Source organism: Anser brachyrhynchus (genome assembly GCF_964034855.1).
Source record: "Anser brachyrhynchus genome assembly, chromosome: 9".
NCBI classification, from domain to species: domain Eukaryota; kingdom Metazoa; phylum Chordata; class Aves; order Anseriformes; family Anatidae; genus Anser; species Anser brachyrhynchus.
Genome location: NC_137703.1, coordinates 17,310,846 through 17,335,241, shown reverse-complemented (window position 1 = coordinate 17,335,241; position 24,396 = coordinate 17,310,846). Strand labels below are relative to the sequence as shown.

The 24,396-nt window shown below is 60.6% G+C and overlaps 3 protein-coding genes across 12 annotated transcripts in view; 1 reads left to right on the top strand and 2 right to left on the bottom strand.

The window, feature by feature from the left end:
* SCLY (selenocysteine lyase) overlaps window positions 1-22,873 on the top strand; it is a 55,781-nt gene extending 32,908 nt beyond the window's left edge. The window contains exons 1-13 of one of the 10 annotated variants that reach the window (XR_013954675.1): window positions 17,227-17,365; window positions 18,036-18,211; window positions 18,286-18,386; window positions 18,477-18,624; window positions 19,001-19,128; window positions 19,258-19,422; window positions 19,734-19,840; window positions 19,965-20,001; window positions 20,369-20,452; window positions 20,555-20,686; window positions 20,853-20,928; window positions 21,557-21,748; window positions 22,611-22,873. Coding sequence is in view for 8 of the 10 variants with exons in the window: in XM_080603667.1 (XP_080459793.1) it covers window positions 18,049-18,211; window positions 18,286-18,386; window positions 18,477-18,624; window positions 19,001-19,128; window positions 19,258-19,422; window positions 19,734-19,840; window positions 19,965-20,001; window positions 20,369-20,452; window positions 20,555-20,686; window positions 21,557-21,874 (1,383 nt within the window). In the remaining 2 variants the exon portion in view is untranslated. Of the gene's footprint in view, window positions 1-17,226; window positions 17,366-18,035; window positions 18,212-18,285; window positions 18,387-18,476; window positions 18,625-19,000; window positions 19,129-19,257; window positions 19,423-19,733; window positions 19,841-19,964; window positions 20,002-20,368; window positions 20,453-20,554; window positions 20,687-20,852; window positions 20,929-21,556 lie in introns of those variants that run through there. The other 9 variants (XM_080603669.1, XR_013954674.1, XM_080603672.1 and 6 more) reach the window with 9 other exon arrangements.
* On the bottom strand, window positions 6,311-12,742 carry LOC308199476 (autoimmune regulator-like). Its single transcript, XM_080603698.1, has 12 exons — window positions 9,720-12,742; window positions 9,442-9,616; window positions 9,189-9,341; window positions 9,022-9,093; window positions 8,664-8,783; window positions 8,424-8,548; window positions 8,208-8,285; window positions 7,830-8,062; window positions 7,548-7,748; window positions 7,359-7,455; window positions 7,030-7,098; window positions 6,311-6,849 (listed from the first exon to the last, which is right to left on the bottom strand). Exons 1-12 carry the CDS (start codon window positions 9,858-9,860, stop codon window positions 6,769-6,771), a joined length of 1,545 nt encoding a protein of 514 aa, XP_080459824.1. The 5' UTR covers window positions 9,861-12,742; the 3' UTR covers window positions 6,311-6,768.
* Window positions 12,884-17,242, bottom strand: LOC308199474 (uncharacterized protein). Its single transcript, XM_080603696.1, has 2 exons — window positions 17,102-17,242; window positions 12,884-16,486 (listed from the first exon to the last, which is right to left on the bottom strand). The coding sequence occupies exon 2, from the start codon at window positions 16,451-16,453 to the stop codon at window positions 15,587-15,589; it is 867 nt and encodes a 288-aa protein (XP_080459822.1). The 5' UTR covers window positions 16,454-16,486; window positions 17,102-17,242; the 3' UTR covers window positions 12,884-15,586.
* Window positions 22,874-24,396: the final 1,523 nt, after the last annotated feature.

The following is a 24,396-nucleotide window of genomic DNA, read 5'->3' as shown; positions in this document are numbered from 1 at the left end:
CATACCACCCTGGCAACGCCCGATCTCGTCTGATCTCGGAAGCTAAGCAGGGTCGGGCCCGGTTAGTACTTGGATGGGAGACCTCCTGGGAATACCGGGTGCTGTAGGCTTTTGTCTTTGCCGTCTGGGGGCCTTTGCGGGGCCAGGGGCGCCCCCTTTTGCCAGGGAGGCGGTGGCACAGGCCGTCGCCTAGGGTGTCGGTTGATGGTGCGGGTGTGGGGAAGAGGGCTGTTGCCGGGGAAGAGGGTGCCTACGGCCATACCACCCTGGCAACGCCTGATCTCGTCTGATCTCGGAAGCTAAGCAGGGTCGGGCCCGGTTAGTACTTGGATGGGAGACCTCCTGGGAATACCGGGTGCTGTAGGCTTTTGTCTTTGCCGTCGGGGGGCCTTTGCGGGGCCAGGGGCGCCCCCTTTTGCCAGGGAGGCGGTGGCACAGGCCGTCGCCTGGGTGTCGGTTGATGGTGCGGGTGTGGGGAAGAGGGCTGTTGCCGGGGAAGAGGGTGCCTACGGCCATACCACCCTGGCAACGCCCGATCTCGTCTGATCTCGGAAGCTAAGCAGGGTCGGGCCCGGTTAGTACTTGGATGGGAGACCTCCTGGGAATACCGGGTGCTGTAGGCTTTTGTCTTTGCCGTCGGGGGGCCTTTGCGGGGCCAGGGGCGCCCCCTTTTGCCAGGGAGGCGGTGGCACAGGCCGTCGCCTGGGTATCAGTTGATGGTGCGGGTGTGGGGAAGAGGGCTGTTGCCGGGGAAGAGGGTGCCTACGGCCATACCACCCTGGCAACGCCCGATCTCGTCTGATCTCGGAAGCTAAGCAGGGTCGGGCCCGGTTAGTTTGCCGTCGGGGGGCCTTTGCGGGGCCAGGGGCGCCCCCTTTTGCCAGGGAGGCGGTGGCACAGGCCGTCGCCTGGGGTGTCGGTTGATGGTGCGGGTGTGGGGAAGAGGGCTGTTGCCGGGGAAGAGGGTGCCTACGGCCATACCACCCTGGCAACGCCCGATCTCGTCTGATCTCGGAAGCTAAGCAGGGTCGGGCCCGGTTAGTACTTGGATGGGAGACCTCCTGGGAATACCGGGTGCTGTAGGCTTTTGTCTTTGCCGTCGGGGGGCCTTTGCGGGGCCAGGGGCGCCCCCTTTTGCCAGGGAGGCGGTGGCACAGGCCGTCGCCTGGGGTGTCGGTTGATGGTGCGGGTGTGGGGAAGAGGGCTGTTGCCGGGGAAGAGGGTGCCTACGGCCATACCACCCTGGCAACGCCCGATCTCGTCTGATCTCGGAAGCTAAGCAGGGTCGGGCCCGGTTAGTACTTGGATGGGAGACCTCCTGGGAATACCGGGTGCTGTAGGCTTTTGTCTTTGCCGTCGGGGGGCCTTTGCGGGGCCAGGGGTGCCCCCCTTTTGCCAGGGAGGCGGTGGCACAGGCCGTCGCCTGGGTGTCGGTTGATGGTGCGGGTGTGGGGAAGAGGGCTGTTGCCGGGGAAGAGGGTGCCTACGGCCATACCACCCTGGCAACGCCCGATCTCGTCTGATCTCGGAAGCTAAGCAGGGTCGGGCCCGGTTAGTACTTGGATGGGAGACCTCCTGGGAATACCGGGTGCTGTAGGCTTTTGTCTTTGCCGTCGGGGGGCCTTTGCGGGGCCAGGGGCGCCCCCTTTTGCCAGGGAGGCGGTGGCACAGGCCGTCGCCTGGGTGTCGGTTGATGGTGCGGGTGTGGGGAAGAGGGCTGTTGCCGGGGAAGAGGGTGCCTACGGCCATACCACCCTGGCAACGCCCGATCTCGTCTGATCTCGGAAGCTAAGCAGGGTCGGGCCCGGTTAGTACTTGGATGGGAGACCTCCTGGGAATACCGGGTGCTGTAGGCTTTTGTCTTTGCCGTCGGGGGGCCTTTGCGGGGCCAGGGGCGCCCCCCTTTTGCCAGGGAGGCGGTGGCACAGGCCGTCGCCTGGGGTGTCGGTTGATGGTGCGGGTGTGGGGAAGAGGGCTGTTGCCGGGGAAGAGGGTGCCTACGGCCATACCACCCTGGCAACGCCCGATCTCGTCTGATCTCGGAAGCTAAGCAGGGTCGGGCCCGGTTAGTACTTGGATGGGAGACCTCCTGGGAATACCGGGTGCTGTAGGCTTTTGTCTTTGCCGTCGGGGGGCCTTTGCGGGGCCAGGGGCGCCCCCTTTTGCCAGGGAGGCGGTGGCACAGGCCGTCGCCTGGGGTGTCGGTTGATGGTGCGGGTGTGGGGAAGAGGGCTGTTGCCGGGGAAGAGGGTGCCTACGGCCATACCACCCTGGCAACGCCCGATCTCGTCTGATCTCGGAAGCTAAGCAGGGTCGGGCCCGGTTAGTACTTGGATGGGAGACCTCCTGGGAATACCGGGTGCTGTAGGCTTTTGTCTTTGCCGTCGGGGGGCCTTTGCGGGGCCAGGGGCGCCCCCTTTTGCCAGGGAGGCGGTGGCACAGGCCGTCGCCTGGGGTGTCGGTTGATGGTGCGGGTGTGGGGAAGAGGGCTGTTGCCGGGGAAGAGGGTGCCTACGGCCATACCACCCTGGCAACGCCCGATCTCGTCTGATCTCGGAAGCTAAGCAGGGTCGGGCCCGGTTAGTACTTGGATGGGAGACCTCCTGGGAATACCAGGTGCTGTAGGCTTTTGTCTTTGCCGTCGGGGGGCCTTTGCGGGGCCAGGGGTGCCCCCCTTTTGCCAGGGAGGCGGTGGCACAGGCCGTCGCCTGGGGTGTCGGTTGATGGTGCGGGTGTGGGGAAGAGGGCTGTTGCCGGGGAAGAGGGTGCCTACGGCCATACCACCCTGGCAACGCCCGATCTCGTCTGATCTCGGAAGCTAAGCAGGGTCGGGCCCGGTTAGTACTTGGATGGGAGACCTCCTGGGAATACCGGGTGCTGTAGGCTTTTGTCTTTGCCGTCGGGGGGCCTTTGCGGGGCCAGGGGTGCCCCCCTTTTGCCAGGGAGGCGGTGGCACAGGCCGTCGCCTGGGTGTCGGTTGATGGTGCGGGTGTGGGGAAGAGGGCTGTTGCCGGGGAAGAGGGTGCCTACGGCCATACCACCCTGGCAACGCCCGATCTCGTCTGATCTCGGAAGCTAAGCAGGGTCGGGCCCGGTTAGTACTTGGATGGGAGACCTCCTGGGAATACCGGGTGCTGTAGGCTTTTGTCTTTGCCGTCGGGGGGCCTTTGCGGGGCCAGGGGCGCCCCCTTTTGCCAGGGAGGCGGTGGCACAGGCCGTCGCCTGGGTGTCGGTTGATGGTGCGGGTGTGGGGAAGAGGGCTGTTGCCGGGGAAGAGGGTGCCTACGGCCATACCACCCTGGCAACGCCCGATCTCGTCTGATCTCGGAAGCTAAGCAGGGTCGGGCCCGGTTAGTACTTGGATGGGAGACCTCCTGGGAATACCGGGTGCTGTAGGCTTTTGTCTTTGCCGTCGGGGGGCCTTTGCGGGGCCAGGGGCGCCCCCTTTTGCCAGGGAGGCGGTGGCACAGGCCGTCGCCTGGGTGTCGGTTGATGGTGCGGGTGTGGGGAAGAGGGCTGTTGCCGGGGAAGAGGGTGCCTACGGCCATACCACCCTGGCAACGCCCGATCTCGTCTGATCTCGGAAGCTAAGCAGGGTCGGGCCCGGTTAGTACTTGGATGGGAGACCTCCTGGGAATACCGGGTGCTGTAGGCTTTTGTCTTTGCCGTCGGGGGGCCTTTGCGGGGCCAGGGGCGCCCCCTTTTGCCAGGGAGGCGGTGGCACAGGCCGTCGCCTGGGGTGTCGGTTGATGGTGCGGGTGTGGGGAAGAGGGCTGTTGCCGGGGAAGAGGGTGCCTACGGCCATACCACCCTGGCAACGCCCGATCTCGTCTGATCTCGGAAGCTAAGCAGGGTCGGGCCCGGTTAGTACTTGGATGGGAGACCTCCTGGGAATACCGGGTGCTGTAGGCTTTTGTCTTTGCCGTCGGGGGGCCTTTGCGGGGCCAGGGGTGCCCCCCTTTTGCCAGGGAGGCGGTGGCACAGGCCGTCGCCTGGGGTGTCGGTTGATGGTGCGGGTGTGGGGAAGAGGGCTGTTGCCGGGGAAGAGGGTGCCTACGGCCATACCACCCTGGCAACGCCCGATCTCGTCTGATCTCGGAAGCTAAGCAGGGTCGGGCCCGGTTAGTACTTGGATGGGAGACCTCCTGGGAATACCGGGTGCTGTAGGCTTTTGTCTTTGCCGTCGGGGGGCCTTTGCGGGGCCAGGGGCGCCCCCTTTTGCCAGGGAGGCGGTGGCACAGGCCGTCGCCTGGGTGTCGGTTGATGGTGCGGGTGTGGGGAAGAGGGCTGTTGCCGGGGAAGAGGGTGCCTACGGCCATACCACCCTGGCAACGCCCGATCTCGTCTGATCTCGGAAGCTAAGCAGGGTCGGGCCCGGTTAGTACTTGGATGGGAGACCTCCTGGGAATACCGGGTGCTGTAGGCTTTTGTCTTTGCCGTCGGGGGGCCTTTGCGGGGCCAGGGGCGCCCCCTTTTGCCAGGGAGGCGGTGGCACAGGCCGTCGCCTGGGGTGTCGGTTGATGGTGCGGGTGTGGGGAAGAGGGCTGTTGCCGGGGAAGAGGGTGCCTACGGCCATACCACCCTGGCAACGCCCGATCTCGTCTGATCTCGGAAGCTAAGCAGGGTCGGGCCCGGTTAGTACTTGGATGGGAGACCTCCTGGGAATACCGGGTGCTGTAGGCTTTTGTCTTTGCCGTCGGGGGGCCTTTGCGGGGCCAGGGGCGCCCCCTTTTGCCAGGGAGGCGGTGGCACAGGCCGTCGCCTGGGTGTCGGTTGATGGTGCGGGTGTGGGGAAGAGGGCTGTTGCCGGGGAAGAGGGTGCCTACGGCCATACCACCCTGGCAACGCCCGATCTCGTCTGATCTCGGAAGCTAAGCAGGGTCGGGCCCGGTTAGTACTTGGATGGGAGACCTCCTGGGAATACCGGGTGCTGTAGGCTTTTGTCTTTGCCGTCGGGGGGCCTTTGCGGGGCCAGGGGCGCCCCCTTTTGCCAGGGAGGCGGTGGCACAGGCCGTCGCCTGGGTGTCGGTTGATGGTGCGGGTGTGGGGAAGAGGGCTGTTGCCGGGGAAGAGGGTGCCTACGGCCATACCACCCTGGCAACGCCCGATCTCGTCTGATCTCGGAAGCTAAGCAGGGTCGGGCCCGGTTAGTACTTGGATGGGAGACCTCCTGGGAATACCGGGTGCTGTAGGCTTTTGTCTTTGCCGTCGGGGGGCCTTTGCGGGGCCAGGGGTGCCCCCCTTTTGCCAGGGAGGCGGTGGCACAGGCCGTCGCCTGGGGTGTCGGTTGATGGTGCGGGTGTGGGGAAGAGGGCTGTTGCCGGGGAAGAGGGTGCCTACGGCCATACCACCCTGGCAACGCCCGATCTCGTCTGATCTCGGAAGCTAAGCAGGGTCGGGCCCGGTTAGTACTTGGATGGGAGACCTCCTGGGAATACCGGGTGCTGTAGGCTTTTGTCTTTGCCGTCGGGGGGCCTTTGCGGGGCCAGGGGCGCCCCCTTTTGCCAGGGAGGCGGTGGCACAGGCCGTCGCCTGGGTGTCGGTTGATGGTGCGGGTGTGGGGAAGAGGGCTGTTGCCGGGGAAGAGGGTGCCTACGGCCATACCACCCTGGCAACGCCCGATCTCGTCTGATCTCGGAAGCTAAGCAGGGTCGGGCCCGGTTAGTACTTGGATGGGAGACCTCCTGGGAATACCGGGTGCTGTAGGCTTTTGTCTTTGCCGTCGGGGGGCCTTTGCGGGGCCAGGGGCGCCCCCTTTTGCCAGGGAGGCGGTGGCACAGGCCGTCGCCTGGGTGTCGGTTGATGGTGCGGGTGTGGGGAAGAGGGCTGTTGCCGGGGAAGAGGGTGCCTACGGCCATACCACCCTGGCAACGCCCGATCTCGTCTGATCTCGGAAGCTAAGCAGGGTCGGGCCCGGTTAGTACTTGGATGGGAGACCTCCTGGGAATACCGGGTGCTGTAGGCTTTTGTCTTTGCCGTCGGGGGGCCTTTGCGGGGCCAGGGGCGCCCCCTTTTGCCAGGGAGGCGGTGGCACAGGCCGTCGCCTGGGTGTCGGTTGATGGTGCGGGTGTGGGGAAGAGGGCTGTTGCCGGGGAAGAGGGTGCCTACGGCCATACCACCCTGGCAACGCCCGATCTCGTCTGATCTCGGAAGCTAAGCAGGGTCGGGCCCGGTTAGTACTTGGATGGGAGACCTCCTGGGAATACCGGGTGCTGTAGGCTTTTGTCTTTGCCGTCGGGGGGCCTTTGCGGGGCCAGGGGCGCCCCCCTTTTGCCAGGGAGGCGGTGGCACAGGCCGTCGCCTGGGGTGTCGGTTGATGGTGCGGGTGTGGGGAAGAGGGCTGTTGCCGGGGAAGAGGGTGCCTACAGCCATACCACCCTGGCAACGCCCGATCTCGTCTGATCTCAGAAGCTAAGCAGGGTCGGGCCCGGTTAGTACTTGGATGGGAGACCTCCTGGGAATACCGGGTGCTGTAGGCTTTTTTTTTCCTTGTCCCACCTTGTATATTTGCACATTTATTAATATCTCATCTGTTTGCTTAGTTGTGGAATTTGTGGTCATGTTTCATCCACTTTTTGTTCCCTCTAGTTATCTTTATGTAATTAACCAATCTTGTCAGGTTGTGGGTATTTTGTAACTCACTTTTTTTATCTCCTTTTATTATGTGGTGGTCATAGGTATACATCAGCATCTGTGCTCTTACCGGTGCACAGCTGCCCTTTAGCATTGGCCTGCAGCCTGTCAGCTCCCTGGTGCCAGCTGCATGCACTACACGAAGAGCCCATGGGTGTCTGCGAGGGGCCGTGCCATGCTCTGGAAAGCCCACTGCAGGATCCCGTCCCAGGCGCCCTGTGGGACAGCCCAGGGGAGGAGGTCGCTCTTGATTTTCACCTACTCCCAGCCTCTTGGGTTTATCCTGGCTCTCACTTGCATGCTGCCCATAAGCTGAGGACCTGATGTGGGGTTACCCCAGGCATTCAGTTCCCCGTGGTTGGGCTCTGCCTGTTGGTGTCACCACCTATGAGTTACCTCGCCCAGGAGGGCGTCGAGCTCATCCCTGCTTAACACGGGGTCACTGCTGGAGGCGCCACACTCTGCCTGCGGAGGAGATGGGTCGTGTCTGGTGACGTGCTGGGTTCAGTCCTTCAGTGCCTGCAGCCCAGCTGGTGGCTGCCCTGTAGTGCACTGTTCCCTTCCAGCCCAGCTTCAGCAACACCTCCCACTACAGCTGCTTGTCCCTCACGCAGCCCAAACCATCACTGCTCGGCTTCATCGCTCCCATCTCGTGTCCTCCTCCGAATGCCCTTGCCCAGTGCTGCCACTCCCCGGGCTGTTCCCCCAGTGCTGCCTGTACTGACCTTTGCTGCCTGATGCGCGTGGTCTCCAGCAACTGCGGTGTTCCCCACGCTGCCCATTTCTGGGGTGCTCCCGCAGGAACTGCAAAGCAGCAGCCCCCTGCGACCGAAGGTAGTGTCACAAACCCTCTGGGCAGCAAGACCGGACCCAGGGGGTTTGAGCTGAGATGTGGGGGACCGCGGGGGCCTCACCCAGGGTTCCCGTTGAGTGCAGGGCAGTGTTGGGGTGTAGGGATCCTGGTGAAGCAGCGGCTGCAGACACTCCCATTGCCTCTGCCCATGTGGGCAACACGTTCTTCCTCCCCGGGGATCGCGGGGGGCTGCTCTGCAACCTCGTCTGCCTCCCGCAGCTGGCCCGGCTTGACCGCACATGAGCCGCACTGCCACGACCCGCTGCGCAGCCAGAGCGTGGCTGTGAGCGAGGGCAGGGACGCCCAAGGACACCAGAGCCACACGTCCCACGCTGGGGCTCACCTGGGGACGCGGGGCAGCGGGGGCACCAGACAGGCGAGGTGGAAAGCCCGGGGGCAGCCATCGCAGCAGATGAGCTCTCCACCGTCACCGCACGCTGCGCACTCGTCCTCATTCTCCTGCCATGGGGGAGCGGGCAGGGGGTCGCTGCCACTGCCACCCTGGGTGGCACCAGGGGACGCTGTCACCCACTGCCTCCTCGATGCATCTTCCCTCGGCGCCTGCCTTGCAAACACCTAACACACCAGTGCCTTTTGGCACAGGGGTCACCTGTTCCCAGGCTGCCTGTACTCAGCCAGCACAGGCAGATACACCGGGCGTATCCCAACGGGCCCAATTTCACCAGGTGCCTTTTGGGGTGCTGACATGCCCGGGGCTCACCTGCTGGGGCATGGGGTCCTGGCTGTGCATGGTGGGCACCGGCAGACAGCCCTGGGGTGTCGCTTGCAGCCCCCCGCTCTGCGGGCAAAATGAGAGAGGAGTTTTGGGAACCACCAGCCACTGGGACAGCTGCAGGGAAGGGAGGATCCCTGCTGCTGGGAGGGCTCATACGGCTGTAAGGTGCCGGGGCGGGGGGGGAGGAGGGGGGAACCGTACACTTTGGGGTGCCCTGGGTCGGGCAGCGGGTTTCAGGCTGCGACTCCTGCTCCTGGCCCCGGGCTCCTCGCCAGCAGCTGGGTCGTAAAGCTCGTCCCCGGCTCTGCTGCCCGCCTTGGCGCTGCCTGGAAGAGAGGCAAGCACCGTCCCCACCACCCCCTGCCCCTCTTTGGGGGCCCTCCCAAAAGAGGGGGGGGTCTTTTGAGGCGGGGGGGCCACCCAGCACCTGCGCTTACTCACTCGGCTCCAGCCCATGTCTGATGAGGACGTGCTTCCCCTCAGCAGCCCCGCGGGTGACGGGCACCTCGCTGGCTGCCACCGCCACCACCCTGTGCACCGAGGTGGCTGCAGCCTGGAGGCCTGAGGGCAGGGGGGGCTCAGACGGCCTCATCTGAAGCCCCTGGGGGCTTAAATGCAAACACTGCCCCACTGCTGCCCCTTGTCTCCCCTTGGCCCAACCCACCCCTCTGCCCAAGCCTGCTGGCTGCAGGTGCCCGCTGGCCTCTCGCAGACCATCGCCATCCAGCTGGGACTGTTTTGGGGAGAAACCTGTGGCTGTGCTTGTCCCCAGGGAATGGAAAAGGAGTTTGGCACTCACTGCTGGTACGGGGTGAGTGTGTGGTGTCCACACTTTCTGGCTTCTTCACGGTCTTTGCCTTTGCCAGGGGCCCTGGGGGTGTTGGAGGACTGGTCACCCTGGGTGACACGCTGCAAGTGCCCCGCCACATTTCTTCCCTGCATCCACCCTGCACCGGGTCTCCATACCGGGGCTGGCAGCGTGCCGTGGCAAGGGCTGTGCCATGCGGGCCCCATCCCGCTCCTCAGGGGCTTTTCTCTTGCCTTGGGGTCTGTGTGGGACCGGTGCCATGGGGCTGGGGGACAGGCGCCTGCTGCGGCGCTGCCGCCCGAGGTCCACCTCTGCAGAGTGGGCAGGGACAGGCACAGCCAGCCTGAGGTGTCACCCCTGCCGCGGGAAGCCCCCGGGGGTGCCGTCTCCTCCAGCCTGGCCTCTGCCTACCTTTGGGGAAGGCGCTGTGGAGGGGCCGGAGCCGGGTGTAGCGCTCCAGGTTGTAGTCCTTGAAGAGAACTGCCCAGAAGTCGCGGACGGCGGTGACATCACGGCCCAGGAGCCAGGTGAGCAGGGCGTGGAAGGCGCGGTGGGAGCCCTCTCGCTCCGTCTGGCTCAGCGTCTCCTGCCGATGCCACCGCCACCCGTGGACACGCATCCAGGTGCCGCCAGCCAGCCCCAGTCCCTGCAACGTGGCTGGGGCTGCGTTCACCCACCCCGTGCCTCACCTTGAAGACGTGCTCGGGGACGACATCGTGGTCGGCGAGGCCATGCAGCAGCGGTAAGACGTCGTCCACCGCCATGGCGATCTCAGTGCGGTGCAGCTTCAGCAGGTGCCGCAGGTCCCCGTCACCCCCCGGCCCAGCCATGCTGAGGCGGCAGCGACACGGCTGGGATGAGCAGCCAGCCCCAATGCTCCCCTTTAATACGCCCCGGCTGCCGAAAGTGGGAAACTCGTCAGGCTCCCACAGCGCCACTCATTTCTGTACAACACGTAACCTGAGCTCACGCCTCCGGCCGTGCCAGCTCTCCCTGCAGCACCGCGCAGCCGGGCTTGCTCCCGCGCTGCCACTGCTGCCGGCCCCAGGGATCGGGGTCAGGCGGCTCTCCACCTGGCCTGCCACCTGCTGCTGATGGCTACGGACACAATCCCACCCCAGTGACCACCCCAGGAGAAGGGAATTAGCCAGGGTGCTGGCACAGGCAGCCCCTGCCTCCTTCATCCCTGCGGTCAGCCAGGCGTTGTCCCAAAATTTCTGGACTTTCCACAGCACCTGCTTCTCTCATCCAGAAACTTAGCCACATGTGGGAAGGAAAGCCCTGAAATCTAGGGAAAAGAGAGACAGTTGCCATGGTCACACTACCTGCAAACCACCTTCTGCAGGCTCACAGCTGAAGCACAGCGGGTCGACAAACACCCAGGGAATCACTGACACCTAAAAAACTCTGCAGTTGCATGTCTGGGTACAGTGACCAAGGAGCAGGGCTGCCACACAGCGTGACACAATGACGGGCAGTGCCCTGAGCACACCCGGGGATTACCTGGCCACACACACAGCTCTGTAATTGCTCATTATGGGAAATTGGGCAATAAAGTGATTCTCCAGAAATGCACAGCTGTAAAAAAACTGAGAGCCAAAGCGGAATTGGCACTTTGTGAGCGTCTTGCCTAAAAAAAACCCTGGGGTTGATATGCTCTAACATACCTGGTCACTCCATACCAGGAGCCCAGGAAAGGGAAAGCTCCAAGGCTCCCCTCCCACTTCCCAAACGTTTGGGATTTCCCCAGGATTAGTTTCCAGCCCCAGAGTCTCTCCAAAGACCTGTCCCCACTGCCAGAGTCAGCCCAGGCAACTCAGCCGCAGCACCGGGGCTGTGCACGGCCCTCCCTGTGCTGGGACCATGCCTGACACAATGTGTGCAGCAAAACCCAACGCAGGTGGGACCAGGAATGGGACCAACAAGGGAGACAGCCCTGTTGTGCAGTGCAAGGTGATGTGGGCAGGGACATTCATCAAGTCCTGAAAGACTGGAGCATGTTATCTGCTGGCTACAGAGCCATGCCAGGAGACAGTGGCTTCTGTCCAGAAACTCGGGAAGAATAACAAGACAACGCCCTCTGCAAGGGCAGGAAATGCCCTCATCCATTTCTGGTTAACGCACTAACGTATTTACACAAAAGAACTCTCTCCCCGAAGCTCCTCTCAGGATCTGGAGTGATTTTTCCCTTGGAGGCACTGGGAGCAGTGGGATGGATGCCAGGCAGACACTGCGCCAAGTCCTTGTGTCCTACGGCAGGGTTTTGGAGTCCCACTGGCCCCTTCCCAGCAGCATCCGCAGCCCCCAGAAGCTGGATGAGCAGCCAGCTCTACCGCAGCGGGGACATGCCCGCAGCACGCAGGGGACACATCACGGCTATCAGGTGAAACAGGAGGTTCATCTCCCGACCAGGAGCTGCTGCAGTCTGGACCAGGCACTGAGCATCAACGCAGCCGTGACAGTTTCAGGGCCTGCTCCACCCTTCACCATGAGAACTGTTTTCCTCAATGTCCCACTCAACTTGCCAAGCCACTATCTGTCACTGTCACCCTTTGTTAAGCGCTCCAGCACCGCCAAGACAAGGCGGCTGTGCCCTCCCCGTGCCCACACACCCGCACACCCACGGCTACAAACAGCCGCTCCTTCACGCGCGGGTGCTGCCCAGCGCCGCCAAGAGCTGTGTGCCCACAGTGCTTTGCTTGCTGGGCTTGATTGGGCTTGTTTTAAATTCCAACTTTGTGACTGCTTCTCTGCTTGGAATCACAGATAGATTGTTTTTCATGTCCAGCTAGCTCAGCAGTGCAATAATTTGCATTTTGGGTTGTTTTTTTGTGTTCCTTCCACTTTCTGAGATACCATGCAGGAGGCAGAGCAGGGGCTGCCAGGTGCCATATGAAGAGGCACGTGCTTGCTGGCAGATCAGAGGGGTATTTCTGTAATGCCTTGCTTAGAGCAGACCTTGGCAGTGAAAAGGCTGAGAAAAGTCATCTCTTGCTTGCAGAGGGTGTAAAACCCTCCCTGGGGCTGGCACGAGCCCTGCCTGGCCCCGAGGACTGAAGGCTGGGGTGCAGAGGCACCTGGCCGCACTCAGGTTTCAGGATGTCCTCTCCTTTGTATCGCTCCTCCTGCAGAAATCAAAGCAAAAGTTTCAAGGTAGGAGGGCGCAATTCACACCATCCAGCTGCAATGGCTGGAAGTATTTTTCCACAAACGTCCAGTTAAATCAACACCTCAGTATCCATCAAAAGCCCCTGTAACCCCTGGGATGCACTTTGATTCCCTCTTCTCGTGAAAAGCTACTGAAGCAAAGGTGCTGTTAGCAGCATTTTTTCCTACCCCACTTCCCTTCCACCCTGAGGTTCCGCAGGCCATCGCCCTGTGCGTCTCTTGGACACCGCCGGCCCCGCACTCGTCTCTTACAACCCCCTGAACACGGCCCTGAGTCACAGGGAGGAGCAGGCACAAGGGGGAACCCACCCACAGGGCAGGATCACGGGACCACTGCTGGGAAGGAGAGCGTCTCCGACACTGTGCCTGCAGCTCACGGCCAGTCAGAGTGAAATGCCACCACCAGGTACACGAGTCTCAGCCCCCTCCCCATACCTTCGGCAGCTCCAGGCTCCAGCGTTTGTTGTAAAAAGGCTCCCCGTGGGGCTCAGGTTCTCAGCTCCTCCTATCTCCAGCAGCTTTCCTACTGCCGCCCCACGCAGTCCAGATGAAAGCAGATCCACCCGCATGCTTCGCAGCTGCTCCTGCAAGAGCCTGGTAGGGAGAACTGTAGTAGAGAAGATTCATTTTAGCTTCAGTTTCCTCTTTCCTCCCCCTTTAGAAAGAAGAAACAAAAGCCCAGAGGTATGTTATATTAATTTATTTGGGACACACCAAAAAAGGAAAGTCAACAACTGTTAACGTACAAAAGTACAGAATCTGGGACAAGATTTACTGTCCTGATTAAAAAGGCACCATGGTCCCAAAGAAGAGTAATCAGAATACATCATTATAGAAATCTTCCCCCTGTTGCAGCAGAAACAGAGCCAGGCTTTGGCTCTATCCACAGTCAAACCCAGTTAAAAAACAAACATGATTTAAATGCAATAAACTCTGCTCAGCCTGTACACAATGTCATGAAAAGAATCACAGCCTAGAAGATGGTCATAATTATTAAACAGCAAATGATTAAGTATGTAACTGAGGAAGACAGCAGGCTTCTGACGTCTTCAGCTCAACTTTCTGCAAGACACATCAGTTAAACTGAAACCAGTAGGCTGAGTATGGGGCTTCTGAATGAAATGTAATTCCCTGTGGTATACAGGAAGTCAGATTCGACAACCTTAAATTCCCTGAATCCCTGAAAATCATAAAGCGCTATACAGCTGTGTTCCATACTCAATTCAACCCTGTCGGATTTACTTTACACGCTAGCACTTATACTTCATCTATATTTTTAATACAAAGGGAGTTTTACAGCAGTTATTACAAAAACATCTATTTCTGCGAGGTCCGAGCTTGGCTATATTCCCTGCTGAAACAGAGCTGCTGGTGTAAAAGCCCAGTGAGAGGCTAGAGTCCAGCACCTCAGGGCTGGAAGGCAAATAGTTTAAACGTGACATCATTTGCACGGGGAAGTCAGTGAAGCACGTCAGAGAGAGGAGGAGAGAGAGGGCTGCGATCTCTCAAGCAGAGGAGGCTGAAGGGTGTTGCAGAACGCGGGTTCGTGCAATTAAACCTGTAACAACACTAGCAGTGACGCGGAATGCACTGCGTTCACTAGATATTCTGGAGCCACTTACCACGAACTTCTCAGAGACACAGAATAAGGATCCTGGCAATTAATAAAGAGCGAGTTCACTGGGAAGCCGACGTATCACTCAGAGCTGGACAGATCCGTCCTTAGGCAGAGGGACAGAGCGGATATACGCTGCAGCCTGACTACGCAGCAAGGCCAGGGCTGCTGCTGCTGCTGCCTGGGCTTTGCCTGGCTCTGCTGCATCTGAATTGGAACAGCGGCTAAGTGGCGTTTCATTCCTCCTTTGGCATAGGACTTCAAAGCAGTCCAAGAACTGATTCATCAAAGTAACAGGAGCTGTCAAAATTATTTGTACATGCATTTATTGTTAAAGGAAGCAAAAGCTAAAGAATGAAACAGCACGAGTTAATGTCAGTAAAATGATATGCAGGACATCTAGGAAAGAAACGGGGAAAAGCTGAGATACTGGAGTGGGGAAATCAACGTTCACACTGAAAGGTAAATTTGAAAACCAGGCAAGTTTGAGCTCTTTCTACCGGAGTATTTCTGTGGACAAACCGAGACTTCACTTTTTGTTGTTAAATGTCATCTGGCAAGCTCTGGAAATCTCACCAGAGAGATCTCCAGCGCTGGGTTCCGTACAAAGTTCAACTCTCTCATCTTTAAAAACCAGTAAAGCAACCCTAACTAAGAACGGCAGATACCCTTGTACTGCACGTATCTAAAATCACAGACACGTCACTGTTGAGGATATATGTGGGCAAGAGGATTATACTTTTTTCAAACAAACTCTTGGTGGAAAACTACCACTTCTACCCCACTGGTCTGCACGTACCTACAGGGGGAGGAAAAGCAAGCCCAGACTTCGGTGCCTTTTGCTGCAAATACCACAGCTACACACGGGGAAGTTTTTTTCTTCCCTATATCCTAAGACAACAGAATAATGTAATGATTTCTAAAACTCTTCCCATTTTAAACTGAACGATGCAGTCTGCATCCTTCCCTCTATCTTCACACCACTCCCCCTCCCTGGCAAGGTAAGACTACGCCAGTTGGTTTAGGATTCACACCTCTGATCCTAGATTAGGGACTTTGTATTAAAACTCATCCAATTACAGGAAGGTTTATCCTGATCAAGGAAATATCGTTAAAATAGAGTCCAGAATAAAGCATCCAGAACCACCGCTGCTTTTACAGCCAAAGCACTCAAACATCTCCTGATTCCTCTCTCCCTCCCTCCCCAAGCAGAAGAGCAATCCCTCCACGACATGACAGGACGCCTCTCTAGGACCAGGTAACACAACGTGAAAACTAGCTTCCTTCCTCACAGAAATGCCAAATTCTGCTGAAAGGGGCTGAAGACCTCTCCCTCCCACCGAAACCGGCAGGAGCAAGGGCTCTTCAGCACATTCGTTTTATATTAGCAACAAGTCCAAGTTATTTCCCTGCAGTAAATCAGTCCTGTTAGGCCACCACTGGCTCAGAAATGGTGAGAGACTTCCAAAAACCCACTGATGTAGACAGGACCTTGGAAGAAGAGGCTCACGTGCTACATAACCTTACATCATCCGCTACGTTTGAGTCTTCGTGTCATTAGTCTCCGACTACTTATCCTTCCAAGTCCACGTGGTTTAGTCCTTGTCGCTGTTGTTGTCGTCCCAGCACCCTTCCCCGGAGGAAGGATGTTCCTGAGCTCTGGCTGGGGATCTGCGACACTCGCTTCCAATTGATTCTGGGATTTCAAACTTGCCTAACGTGTGTACTGCCATCTCGTACTCCAGCAGCTCTGCTCGCTGACCACAGCATACACTAGCAGTTTTCGACCTTCTCCACAGTCTCGTAGAACCCAGGCCTAACTCTCCTGATGCTCATCCGTATATGCTGGCACTCCAGGGGCATGGCATCGCTGGCAGGAGTCGCAGCACCGGTCGACCAGGCAGTGCAGCGGCGCTTTCTTCTGCCCCTCAGCGAGGAGGCGGGAGCCCCTCCATTCTCTTCCTCGGCGAGATAGGATTCCTCCACACTCGTGCCTTCATCCGATTGCTCATCACTTTTATACGTCATTTCCTTCGATTTGTTTCCTTCCTTCTCCTCCCTGGCAAGCTTCCTGAAGTGCTCCAGACATTGTATCTTCTGCCTTCTTTCCATCATCTTCAGTTCCTGCTTGTCCGTGAAATCTTCGTAGTACATTTTCCTTTCGCTTCTTTGATCTTCAAGAAATTTCCATTCGATGCCAGTCATTTTTATTCCACTGTATTCCTCCAGTTTATTTCTCGTCTGCGTGTCTGTACAAAATATGTCAAAGAGCTTCTCCGAACTCTCATTGAATTTGTCTGCTCTCTCTGTAAAAGCCTGGTTCTGTCTCTGCTTTCGGGTCTGATACAATCGGGTAAATTCCTCGTACATTTTGAGGATAAGTTTCTTTATATTTTGTGTTCCGATGGTGTGCAAGTTGCAAACCAACCAGTGCTCTTGCAGGTGCTCAGCAAGCAAGTGGGCTGCATCCTCTTTGGAGCGCTGGGCCTGGCCAGCTCTTTTAGGCTGTAGTAAATACAGCATGTTCTGCACCACATCCTTCTTCGTCGGCAGTATTCCCTGGGTGAAGCCTGAAGACTCTACATACTCAACAGTTCCCAGAGTCTTCCGTGCTTTCACCTCGGTATCCAGTGATTCCATCACTGCTCGTCTATCCCGTAGTTATGACATAATCTGAAAGATAATTTGAAAGACGGTATGTGAAACGAGGCATCTTTTTCTGCAACGCAAACAAGCAGAGGACAAACCGTGCTCAGACCAACGGGACGGGGGCTTTACAACGTGCTGCGGGGCGGCTGCTGCGTGAGCCCGGCCCCGTGAGGCGCCTGCAGGCCGGGACTCCTGCTCCTCTGTGCGGCGCCGGAGGTCTAACGCCGCGTGTTTGGTTACGCTAACCGGAGTGAGTGGCACTTCGCGTTAATATTGCAAATTACAGCAAGCTGCGGCCGCCCCGGGCGCCGGGCTCCGCTCGGGGCACACACAGGGCCCGGCCCCAGGCCTCGCCGGGCGCTGCTCGGGGCCTGCCCGGGCCCGCCCGCCCCGCAGCGCCGCCGCCGCCCTGCCCGGCGGCCCGGGGGGCTCGGGGGGGCTCCGGGAGGGCCCGGGGGGTCCCAGTCCGGCCCTGCCGCCGCCGCCTCGCCCCCCGGCCGCCCCGGGCGCTGAGTCACGGCGCTGCGGGAGCCGGGCCGGGGCCCGGGCGGGTCCCGCCGCGGGGCGCTGAGGGGGCTGAGGGAGCCGGGCCCCGGCCTGCCCCCGGCCCGGCGCGGCCCCTCCCTCCCCGGGGCTCACCGCCATCTTGGAGGGGGCTCTGCCGAGCTTGCGCAGGAGGGCGCGGGGGGAACGGGCCGAGGTCGCCGCCGCCATCTTGGAGAGGGGCAGCGCCGCGGCCGCTCCCGCCCTCCCCGCCCGGAAGGGCCCGCCCCCGGCGCGCGCGCGGCCCAGCGGGCACGCGACGGAAGTGCGAAGCGCCAGCCCGCCTCGCGCCCGCCCGCCTCTTCCGCCCGGCTCGGGATTGGCCGGCGCGGGGAGGCGGGGAGGGAGCGGCGCGTGACAGTGAGCGCGGGCCTCGCAGCGCCCCGCGACGGGGGGAGGGGGGGAGGGGGATTCGGGGGGCGTCCCGCGCGGCCCTCGTCCGGAGCCGATTGGCCACGAGGCGCGCGCCGCCTGCCGGGGGCCAATGGGGAGGGGGGCGTGCGGGGCGGGAAGGAGGGCGGGAGCTGATTGGGCGCTGCGTGGGTGGTGGCTGCGGGTAGCCAATGGGGGAGGGCGGTGTGGCCGTGGCGGGAGCCATTACTGCGGGCGAGGGACTGAGGGAGCCCTGAGGGAGCCCTGAGGGAGCCCTGAGGGAGCCCTGAGGGAGCCCTGAGGGAGCCCTGAGGGAGCCCTGAGGGAGCCCTGAGGGAGCCCTGAGGGAGCCCTGAGGGAGCCCTGAGGGAGCCCTGAGGGAGCCCTGAGGGAGCCCTGAGGGAGCCCTGAGGGAGCCCTGAGGGAGCCCTGAGGGAGCCCTGAGGGAGCCCTGAGGGAGCCCTGAGGGAGCCCTGAGGGAGCCCTGAGGGAGCCCTGAGGGAGCCCTGAGGGAGCCCTGAGGGAGCCCTGAGGGAGCCCTGAGGGAGCCCTGAGGGAGCCCTGAGGGAGCCCTGAGGGAGCCCTGAGGGAGCCCTGAGGGAGCCCTGAGGGGCTGTCCCGCAGCACAGGGCCCCCACGGCTGCGCCCTTGTCCCCAGAGCACTGAGAGCGATGGGCGCCGGGACAGAGCCGCCGGGCCCTGCAGCAGGCCCTGCACCCAGCAGCGTGTACCTGGACTACAACGCCACCACCCCGCTGGCCCCCGAAGTGGCCCAGGCGCTGGGGGAGGCCGCCTGCCAGGCCTGGGGGAACCCCAGCAGTGCCCACCCTGCGGGTAAGGCGTGGGGCAGGGGCTGGGTGTGGGGGCTGTGGGGAGCAGTGATGGAGCGGCTGGGCCTGGCCCCACAGGCAGGAAGGCCAAGGAGCTCATCGCTGGTGCCCGGGAGAGCCTGGCAAGGATGGTGGGAGGCCGGCCAGAGGATGTCGTCTTCACCTCAGGGGGCACGGAGGTGAGGGTGCTCGTGTGTGAGGAGGGGGGAGAGGAAGGGTGCTGTGCTCCCTCTGGGTGCTAATTGTTCTCTCTGTGTTCCTCTTCCCAGGCTAACAACATGGTGATCCACACCGCTCTCAGGCACTTCCGAGAAAGCAAGGGGCAGGACCGGGGCACGCCACACATCGTGACATCAAGTGTGGAGCACGACTCCATCCGTCTGCCGCTGGAACAGCTGGTGAAGGAGAGCCTGGCAGGTGAGCTGGGTGCTGGCAGAGGGACAGCGAGAGACAGGTCGTGGATGTTTGATCCCAGGCTCAGGTTTGCAGCATGAAAAGCAGGGGATTTTCCCAACTGGCAGTTTTGCTGTGCTAAGGGTGAAAAGCAAACAAGGACAGGGACCTGCTTGTTCTGTGGTGTTCCTCTTTTTCCCCCTCAAATGGCACTGACTCTTGACATGGTGCCCATGTTCCAACAGGCTGGATGTTTTACCTGGTTGGCATCTGATGCTGCTACTCTCTGCTTGCATGCCAGCTGCCCACATAGCCCTCCTGCCCTTTCAGCAGAGTTTGGGCAGCCCTGGACAGTGTGGGGCTGCCCAGCAAACCTGAGGGCTTGTTTCTTGGCTTGCAGAAGCCACCTTTGTGCCTGTGTCCCCACGAAGCGGGCAGGCTGAAGTGGATGACGTCCTCGCTGCGGTCCGGCCGACCACCTGCCTGGTTTCCATCATGCTGGCCAATAATGAGACGGGGGTCATCATGGTGAGTCTGCGGGCAGCAGGCGGGATGGGATGGGGCCAGGAAGGTGTCCGGGAGACATCGTCACAAAAAGGTCCTTGATAAGGGGTTGCAGACGGTCCCTGTGATGCAGACCTTTCTCCTTCCTGCCAGCCTGTCTCAAAGCTGAGCCAGCGCATCCATGCCCTCAACCAGAAAAGGGTGGCAGAGGGGCTGCCCAGGATCCTGGTGCACACGGATGCGGCACAGATGATTGGCAAGGGGCGTGTGGACGTGCAGGAGCTGGGGGTGGACTACCTCACCATCGTGGGGCACAAGGTACAGCCCTGCTCCTGTGGCCCACTCACCTCTGCAGACATCCATGCTGGGGGGACCTTGGGTGACTCCCACAGCATGGCCAGAGCTGGGCAGCTGCAAAGGGCTTTTGGGAGATCACTGTGGGGCTGCGAGTCCCCCAGATGAGAGCTGGGGAAGCTGGGTGATGGCTCTTGCCAGTCAGGGGACTTGTTTGGAGGGGCTGCAGGAGGTGGCTAAGGCCTGGGGACAGCTTTGGGGTTGGGCAGGGTGCCCACTGCAGGGCATCTGGTGCTGTGTCCATGTGGTTGGTGCGGCTCTTTTCTTCCCTGCAGTTTTACGGCCCGCGGATCGGCGCGCTGTATGTGCACGGCCCCGGCACCACCACCCCACTGCACCCCATGCTCTTCGGAGGGGGACAGGAGAGGAGTTTCCGGCCAGGGTAAGGTGCCCGGTTGGTGGCCGAATGGCTAGGGGTCCCATGCAGGGAGCGTCTGTGCCCCGAGGCTGGAGAACAGACTTCTAGTCCAGAGAAATGCAAGTCCCTACCCCCTCTTCCCTTCCAGCACCGAGAACACCCCAATGATCGCTGGCCTCGGCAAGGTGAGTGGGTGATGGTGGCGGGGGAAAGGTTTCTCAGGGCTGCTGCCTGGCAGAGCCTGCGTGGACACATCCTGCTGCACTCCCCAGCCTCTAGAAGTGGCAAGCTCTGGGTGTGGGAGGGCAGGCGAACTCCACGGAAAGGAGATGGGGCTTCCTGGTGCCAGTCCAAGGAATTGCGTCCAAGTATTTGCTGCAGGTTTTGCCCCGCAGTCTCCCTGGCAGCAGGGCAGGCACAGCTGGCACTGCACTGCAAGCTGTCGGGACGGGACCTGGCAGGTGCATTTCCTGGGCTGCACTCACGCTGGGAGGCCGGATGTGGAGGGAGATGCCTGGGGATCACTGAGGGAACCTCTCTGGGTCTCCTCAGGCTGCAGAGCTCGTGAGCAGGAACTGGGAGGCCTACGAGGCCCATATGCGGGATGTTCGGGACTACCTGGAGGCCAGGCTGGAGGTGAGCAGATCTGGTTCATGTCCGTCTCTCCCCTCCCTGGGACTCAGTCTGCATGGTGCAGGGCCTTGAGGGCACGCTAGGACAGAGCTGCTCGCTTCCCAGAGCTGTCCGCAGCCCTCTGATTCCTCCAGGCATCCTTTGGGAAGCAGAGGCTCCACTTCAACAGCAAGTTCACGGGCTCCAAGCGACTGTGCAACACCTGCAACTTCTCCATCCTCGGCCCAGGCCTTCAAGGTAGCTCTGCTCCCACATCCCCTGCGCACACTTCCCCCGCTGTGCCGTGGGTGCTGCGGGCCTGAGGCATGTGGGAGCTCGGCCACGGCTTGGGCACAGAGACGAGGCGGGCAGCGGCCCTCGGAGGGAGCCTGGGCACGGGGAGACCTGCGTGTGTGTGCTGCAGGGCGCAGGGTGCTGGCTCACTGCAAGACCCTCCTCGCCAGCGTTGGGGCTGCCTGCCACTCTGAGAAGGGGGATCGGTAAGCAGCCAGCTCGGGCAGGGCCTCTCCTCCCAGGAGAGAGGCGGGGGGGAGGCAGGGAGAGGGGCGGTGGGTGGCTGTGGGCAGCACTGCCTGGAGCAAAGCGAGTGCAAAGCTTTCCCGAGAGGCTGAAGAGCAGTGCAGGAGGTCATTGCAGAAAACACGGCTGGAACACGTGGCTGCTGCGGGAGGGACTTTGTCCCCCGCGGGCTCTGGTGATCCAGCTGAGCTTGGAAGCACTCCTCAGCATGTGGCACCGCTGGCAGAGTCCGCCTTTGTCTGCGTGCCTGGCTCGCCCAGCCAAGCCTGTGCGGGGGCTCCAGAGGGCTTCTTTGGGTGTGCGTGGGACAGCAGGTGCTTTTGGGCTGGTCTAGAGCGGTGACACAGAGCTTGCAGTCCTTGGAAGCCACTGGGGCGGCTCTTCAGAGGGGAAGAGCCAGATCTGCCCCAGGGAAACAAGCTGGGTGCGAGCAGGTGCCTTTGGAAAGTAAGGAGGGCGCTTCCCTGGTTTGCCTCGAGTGCATCTGTCCAGACGTGCTCCTTCCTACGGCTCTGTGAATTTCTCCGGCGATGTGTGCGCTTCTTTGGCCTCCCAGTTAAACCCACTCCCCCCGTGCCTGTGTTTCAGGCCCTCCTCAATTCTGCTCAGCTGTGGGATCCCCTACGACGTGGCGCAGAACGCCCTGCGGCTGAGCGTGGGGCGGGACACCACCCGTGCGGACGTGGACGTGGTTGTGCAGGACCTCGTGCAGGCTGTGGCACAGCTGGGCGAGGACCAAGCCTCGTAGCCCCCAGGACTCACTGCCCAGCTGTCCCCCAGGTTCTCGGGCTGGGATTTTGCTCTGCTTCGCCCTTAGGTGCTGGCTGCGTGCAGGACAGGGAGCAAGAGCTGCGTGGTCGAGGTGGCCATCCTTTTTGTGGCGGCTGTGCAGGGGCAGGATGGTGATAAACTGACAGCAAGCCCCTGCCCACAGGATGTGTGCTTCCTGTCCTGTGGCTGCAGGCTGAGTCAGTTTGGAGTCCAGTTCTGGCAGGAATAACTTTCTGCCCGACGGCCCAGTCACACTGAGCCAGCCTGCGGTTTGGAATTGACATGAGGGAAGCGGTGGCTGGAGGAGGAAGCGAGATTTCTATTTCGGCAGCGCTTAGTTCTGCTTAGCTATCTGTCAGCTCGCGCTCGCAGGGATCGCGGCAGGGCTGGTTTGTCTCCACAGCGCATGCCGCTCGAGCAGAGAAGCTTTCTCAGACGCTGGGGGCTGTGCTGGGGAGGGGGCTTTGGGGCTGGGGCAGCTCACCACGAGCCTGCTTGGGACTCCCCGCTGTGTGGTGCGCAGTGTCCGGCACTCCTGGTTCCCAGCACATTCACACGTGCTCAAAAGTTTCTCCAAGCTCAGCTCCCTCCAGAGCGTAGCAGGCGTGGAAGCCGCAGGGGTTGGAGCCTTCTGCCCTGGTTGCTTTCCCCAAAGGAAGCCTGCCCGCTGCCTTACTGCTTGGAGGAAGAAAGACCATCTGTCCCAGGGCGACACGGGCACTGCGCAGCAAGAGGCTGGGCTGGGAACTGCGCTGCTGCTGCCAGAGCCCTGACCTCCCAAAGGACATTGGGGCTGGGAAGGGGGCGGGCATGGCTTTCCCAGCACAGCATTGTGTTACCTGTTCTCCCTTTCCTCCTGTCCCTCCTGCAGTGGGCAGAGCTCCTGTTGCCAGCTCTACGTGCTCTAAAAGGAAACAGCAGTTGTGGCTGCCCTAAGCGTGTGCCAGCACCTGAGGAAATGTGTCATTCCTGCGTGCCAAGGAGCTTGCTGTGATTACTGCCGTAGGAGGACACGCATGTCGCACACAGGAGGAGCACGGCAGTTGGGCTGATCCATCTGGGGCTATCTGCTCTCCCGTGGTATTCATAGGAATAAAAGCAGTTGCCACTGCTGTGGCTCTTTCTTAAGTAAAATGTACTTTTTGTGGTGTTTTGGGGGATGCAGGGCTGGCTGGGGTCATTAGAGGGATGTTTTCTCCCCTCAGCAAATGCTCGTGTCCCAGACCACAGGCACAGCCTGCTGAGCGGGGAGGAGCTGCCGCAGTCACCAGGCAGGGCCGCAGCCTCGCAAGGCCTAGGGTGGGCACGGGGGGGCCCTGCTCACTCCCTGCTTGCTCCCTGCTGCTTGAGCCGGGAAGCCCAGCACAGCGATAGGGGCACACGGGGCCCTTTCTGGGCAGCCCCCAGCACGTTTCCAGAGGGCTGAGGTGTCTTGGGGCTGCCTGGGACCTGGGGTAGGCACAAAGCCACCAACTTCTCTACTGCTGGTTTCCTTCTGGGCCTGTCCCACGGTGACCTCTTGCAGCCCTGACGGGCAGGTGAGCTCTGAACACCCAAGTCTGCCATTTTGGATGGCAACCACAGGGATGTCCCTGGCCAAAACGCTTCTCAGGGCTGTGCTTCAGCTCCAGGCTGTGCCTGGGCGCCCAGTGCAGGTGCCAGTCCAACGCTCAGCACTGCGCCCCTGCCACAGAGTCTTGGGTTGGGGGCGTGGAGGGGGGAGTCTTACTTGTGCCCCTGCTGTCGCACTGCTCAGGGGTGTGTGAACTTGTCACAGCGTGCCTGCTACCTGCTTCAGGTGCTTCCCAGATATCCTGGATACGGGGAACAGCATGGGTGACTGATGACACCTCCTGGTACGCGGTGGGCCTTGCACCCCTTCCTGCCTCCCTGGGGGTTTTGGGAGCCTGGAGTCCCTGGGCCACTGAGTGCAATGGCTTGGGTTTGCATCTGAAAGAACACCGGGAGGTGTCATCTTTGTTACTCTGTTTGCAGGTGGTCAGAATCAAGGGGTTTGTGATGCTCTCTGTTATCATTAACTGTTATATCTGTTAACATTTATCAACAAGGAGTCTTGTTGATATCTTATCTCCCTGCTCAGAGACCCATATTTAATCTATTCCAACCGTTGCTGTGGTTTTCCAGCTCAAATGCCCTAAGAGAGCAATTCCTGGCAAGCAGCACTGAAAGCCCTGGCGTCCTCCTGTGCCTGGTGGGCACGGGGTGCAGAATAAACCCGTCGCGTGCTCAGATCCTCCTGCTGTGTCGTTTCACAGGAGGACGAGAAGCTGAGAGCAAACGCTGCTGCCTAACCTGCCCAACCTCATGCTGTTAGCAAAGCTCACAACAGAACAGGAAAGGTACGCAGCGGGGATTAATGCAACTGCTGCGTAGCAGTTAATTGCAGAAAGCACAACTGCGGACACGTTCTTAGACACTGGTCTTGCTGTTTACTAGCCATACACTAGCACAACTCAAATCAAATTTTTAACCATAAATCAGATTGACAAGTCTAATGGGTTTTGTAACTGAATTGTTAAGACTCAAGCACGCTGACTTCAAAAAACATTGAAAGAAGACTAGGGCTTCGGTGTTTCCTTGGGTTGGGAAATGCATTTAGGGCTGACTGTCCTGGGAATGGCTTAACTGGATGCCCG

What these genes read in the sequence shown, in the direction of transcription:
- LOC308199476 (XM_080603698.1), bottom strand. Translation starts at nt 9,860, where the DNA reads ATGGCTGGGCCGGGGGGTGACGGGGACCTGCGGCACCTGCTGAAGCTG. An exon ending in ACACTCACCCCGTACCAGCA is followed by an intron (nt 8,784 to 9,021) that starts GTGAGTGCCAAA and finishes CCCTGCCCTCAG; the next exon opens with GCCTCCAGGCTGCAGCCACC. An exon ending in AGGACCCCATGCCCCAGCAG is followed by an intron (nt 8,063 to 8,207) that starts GTGAGCCCCGGG and finishes CTGGTGTGTTAG; the next exon opens with GTGTTTGCAAGGCAGGCGCC.
- LOC308199474 (XM_080603696.1), bottom strand. Translation starts at nt 16,453, where the DNA reads ATGGAATCACTGGATACCGAGGTGAAAGCACGGAAGACTCTGGGAACT.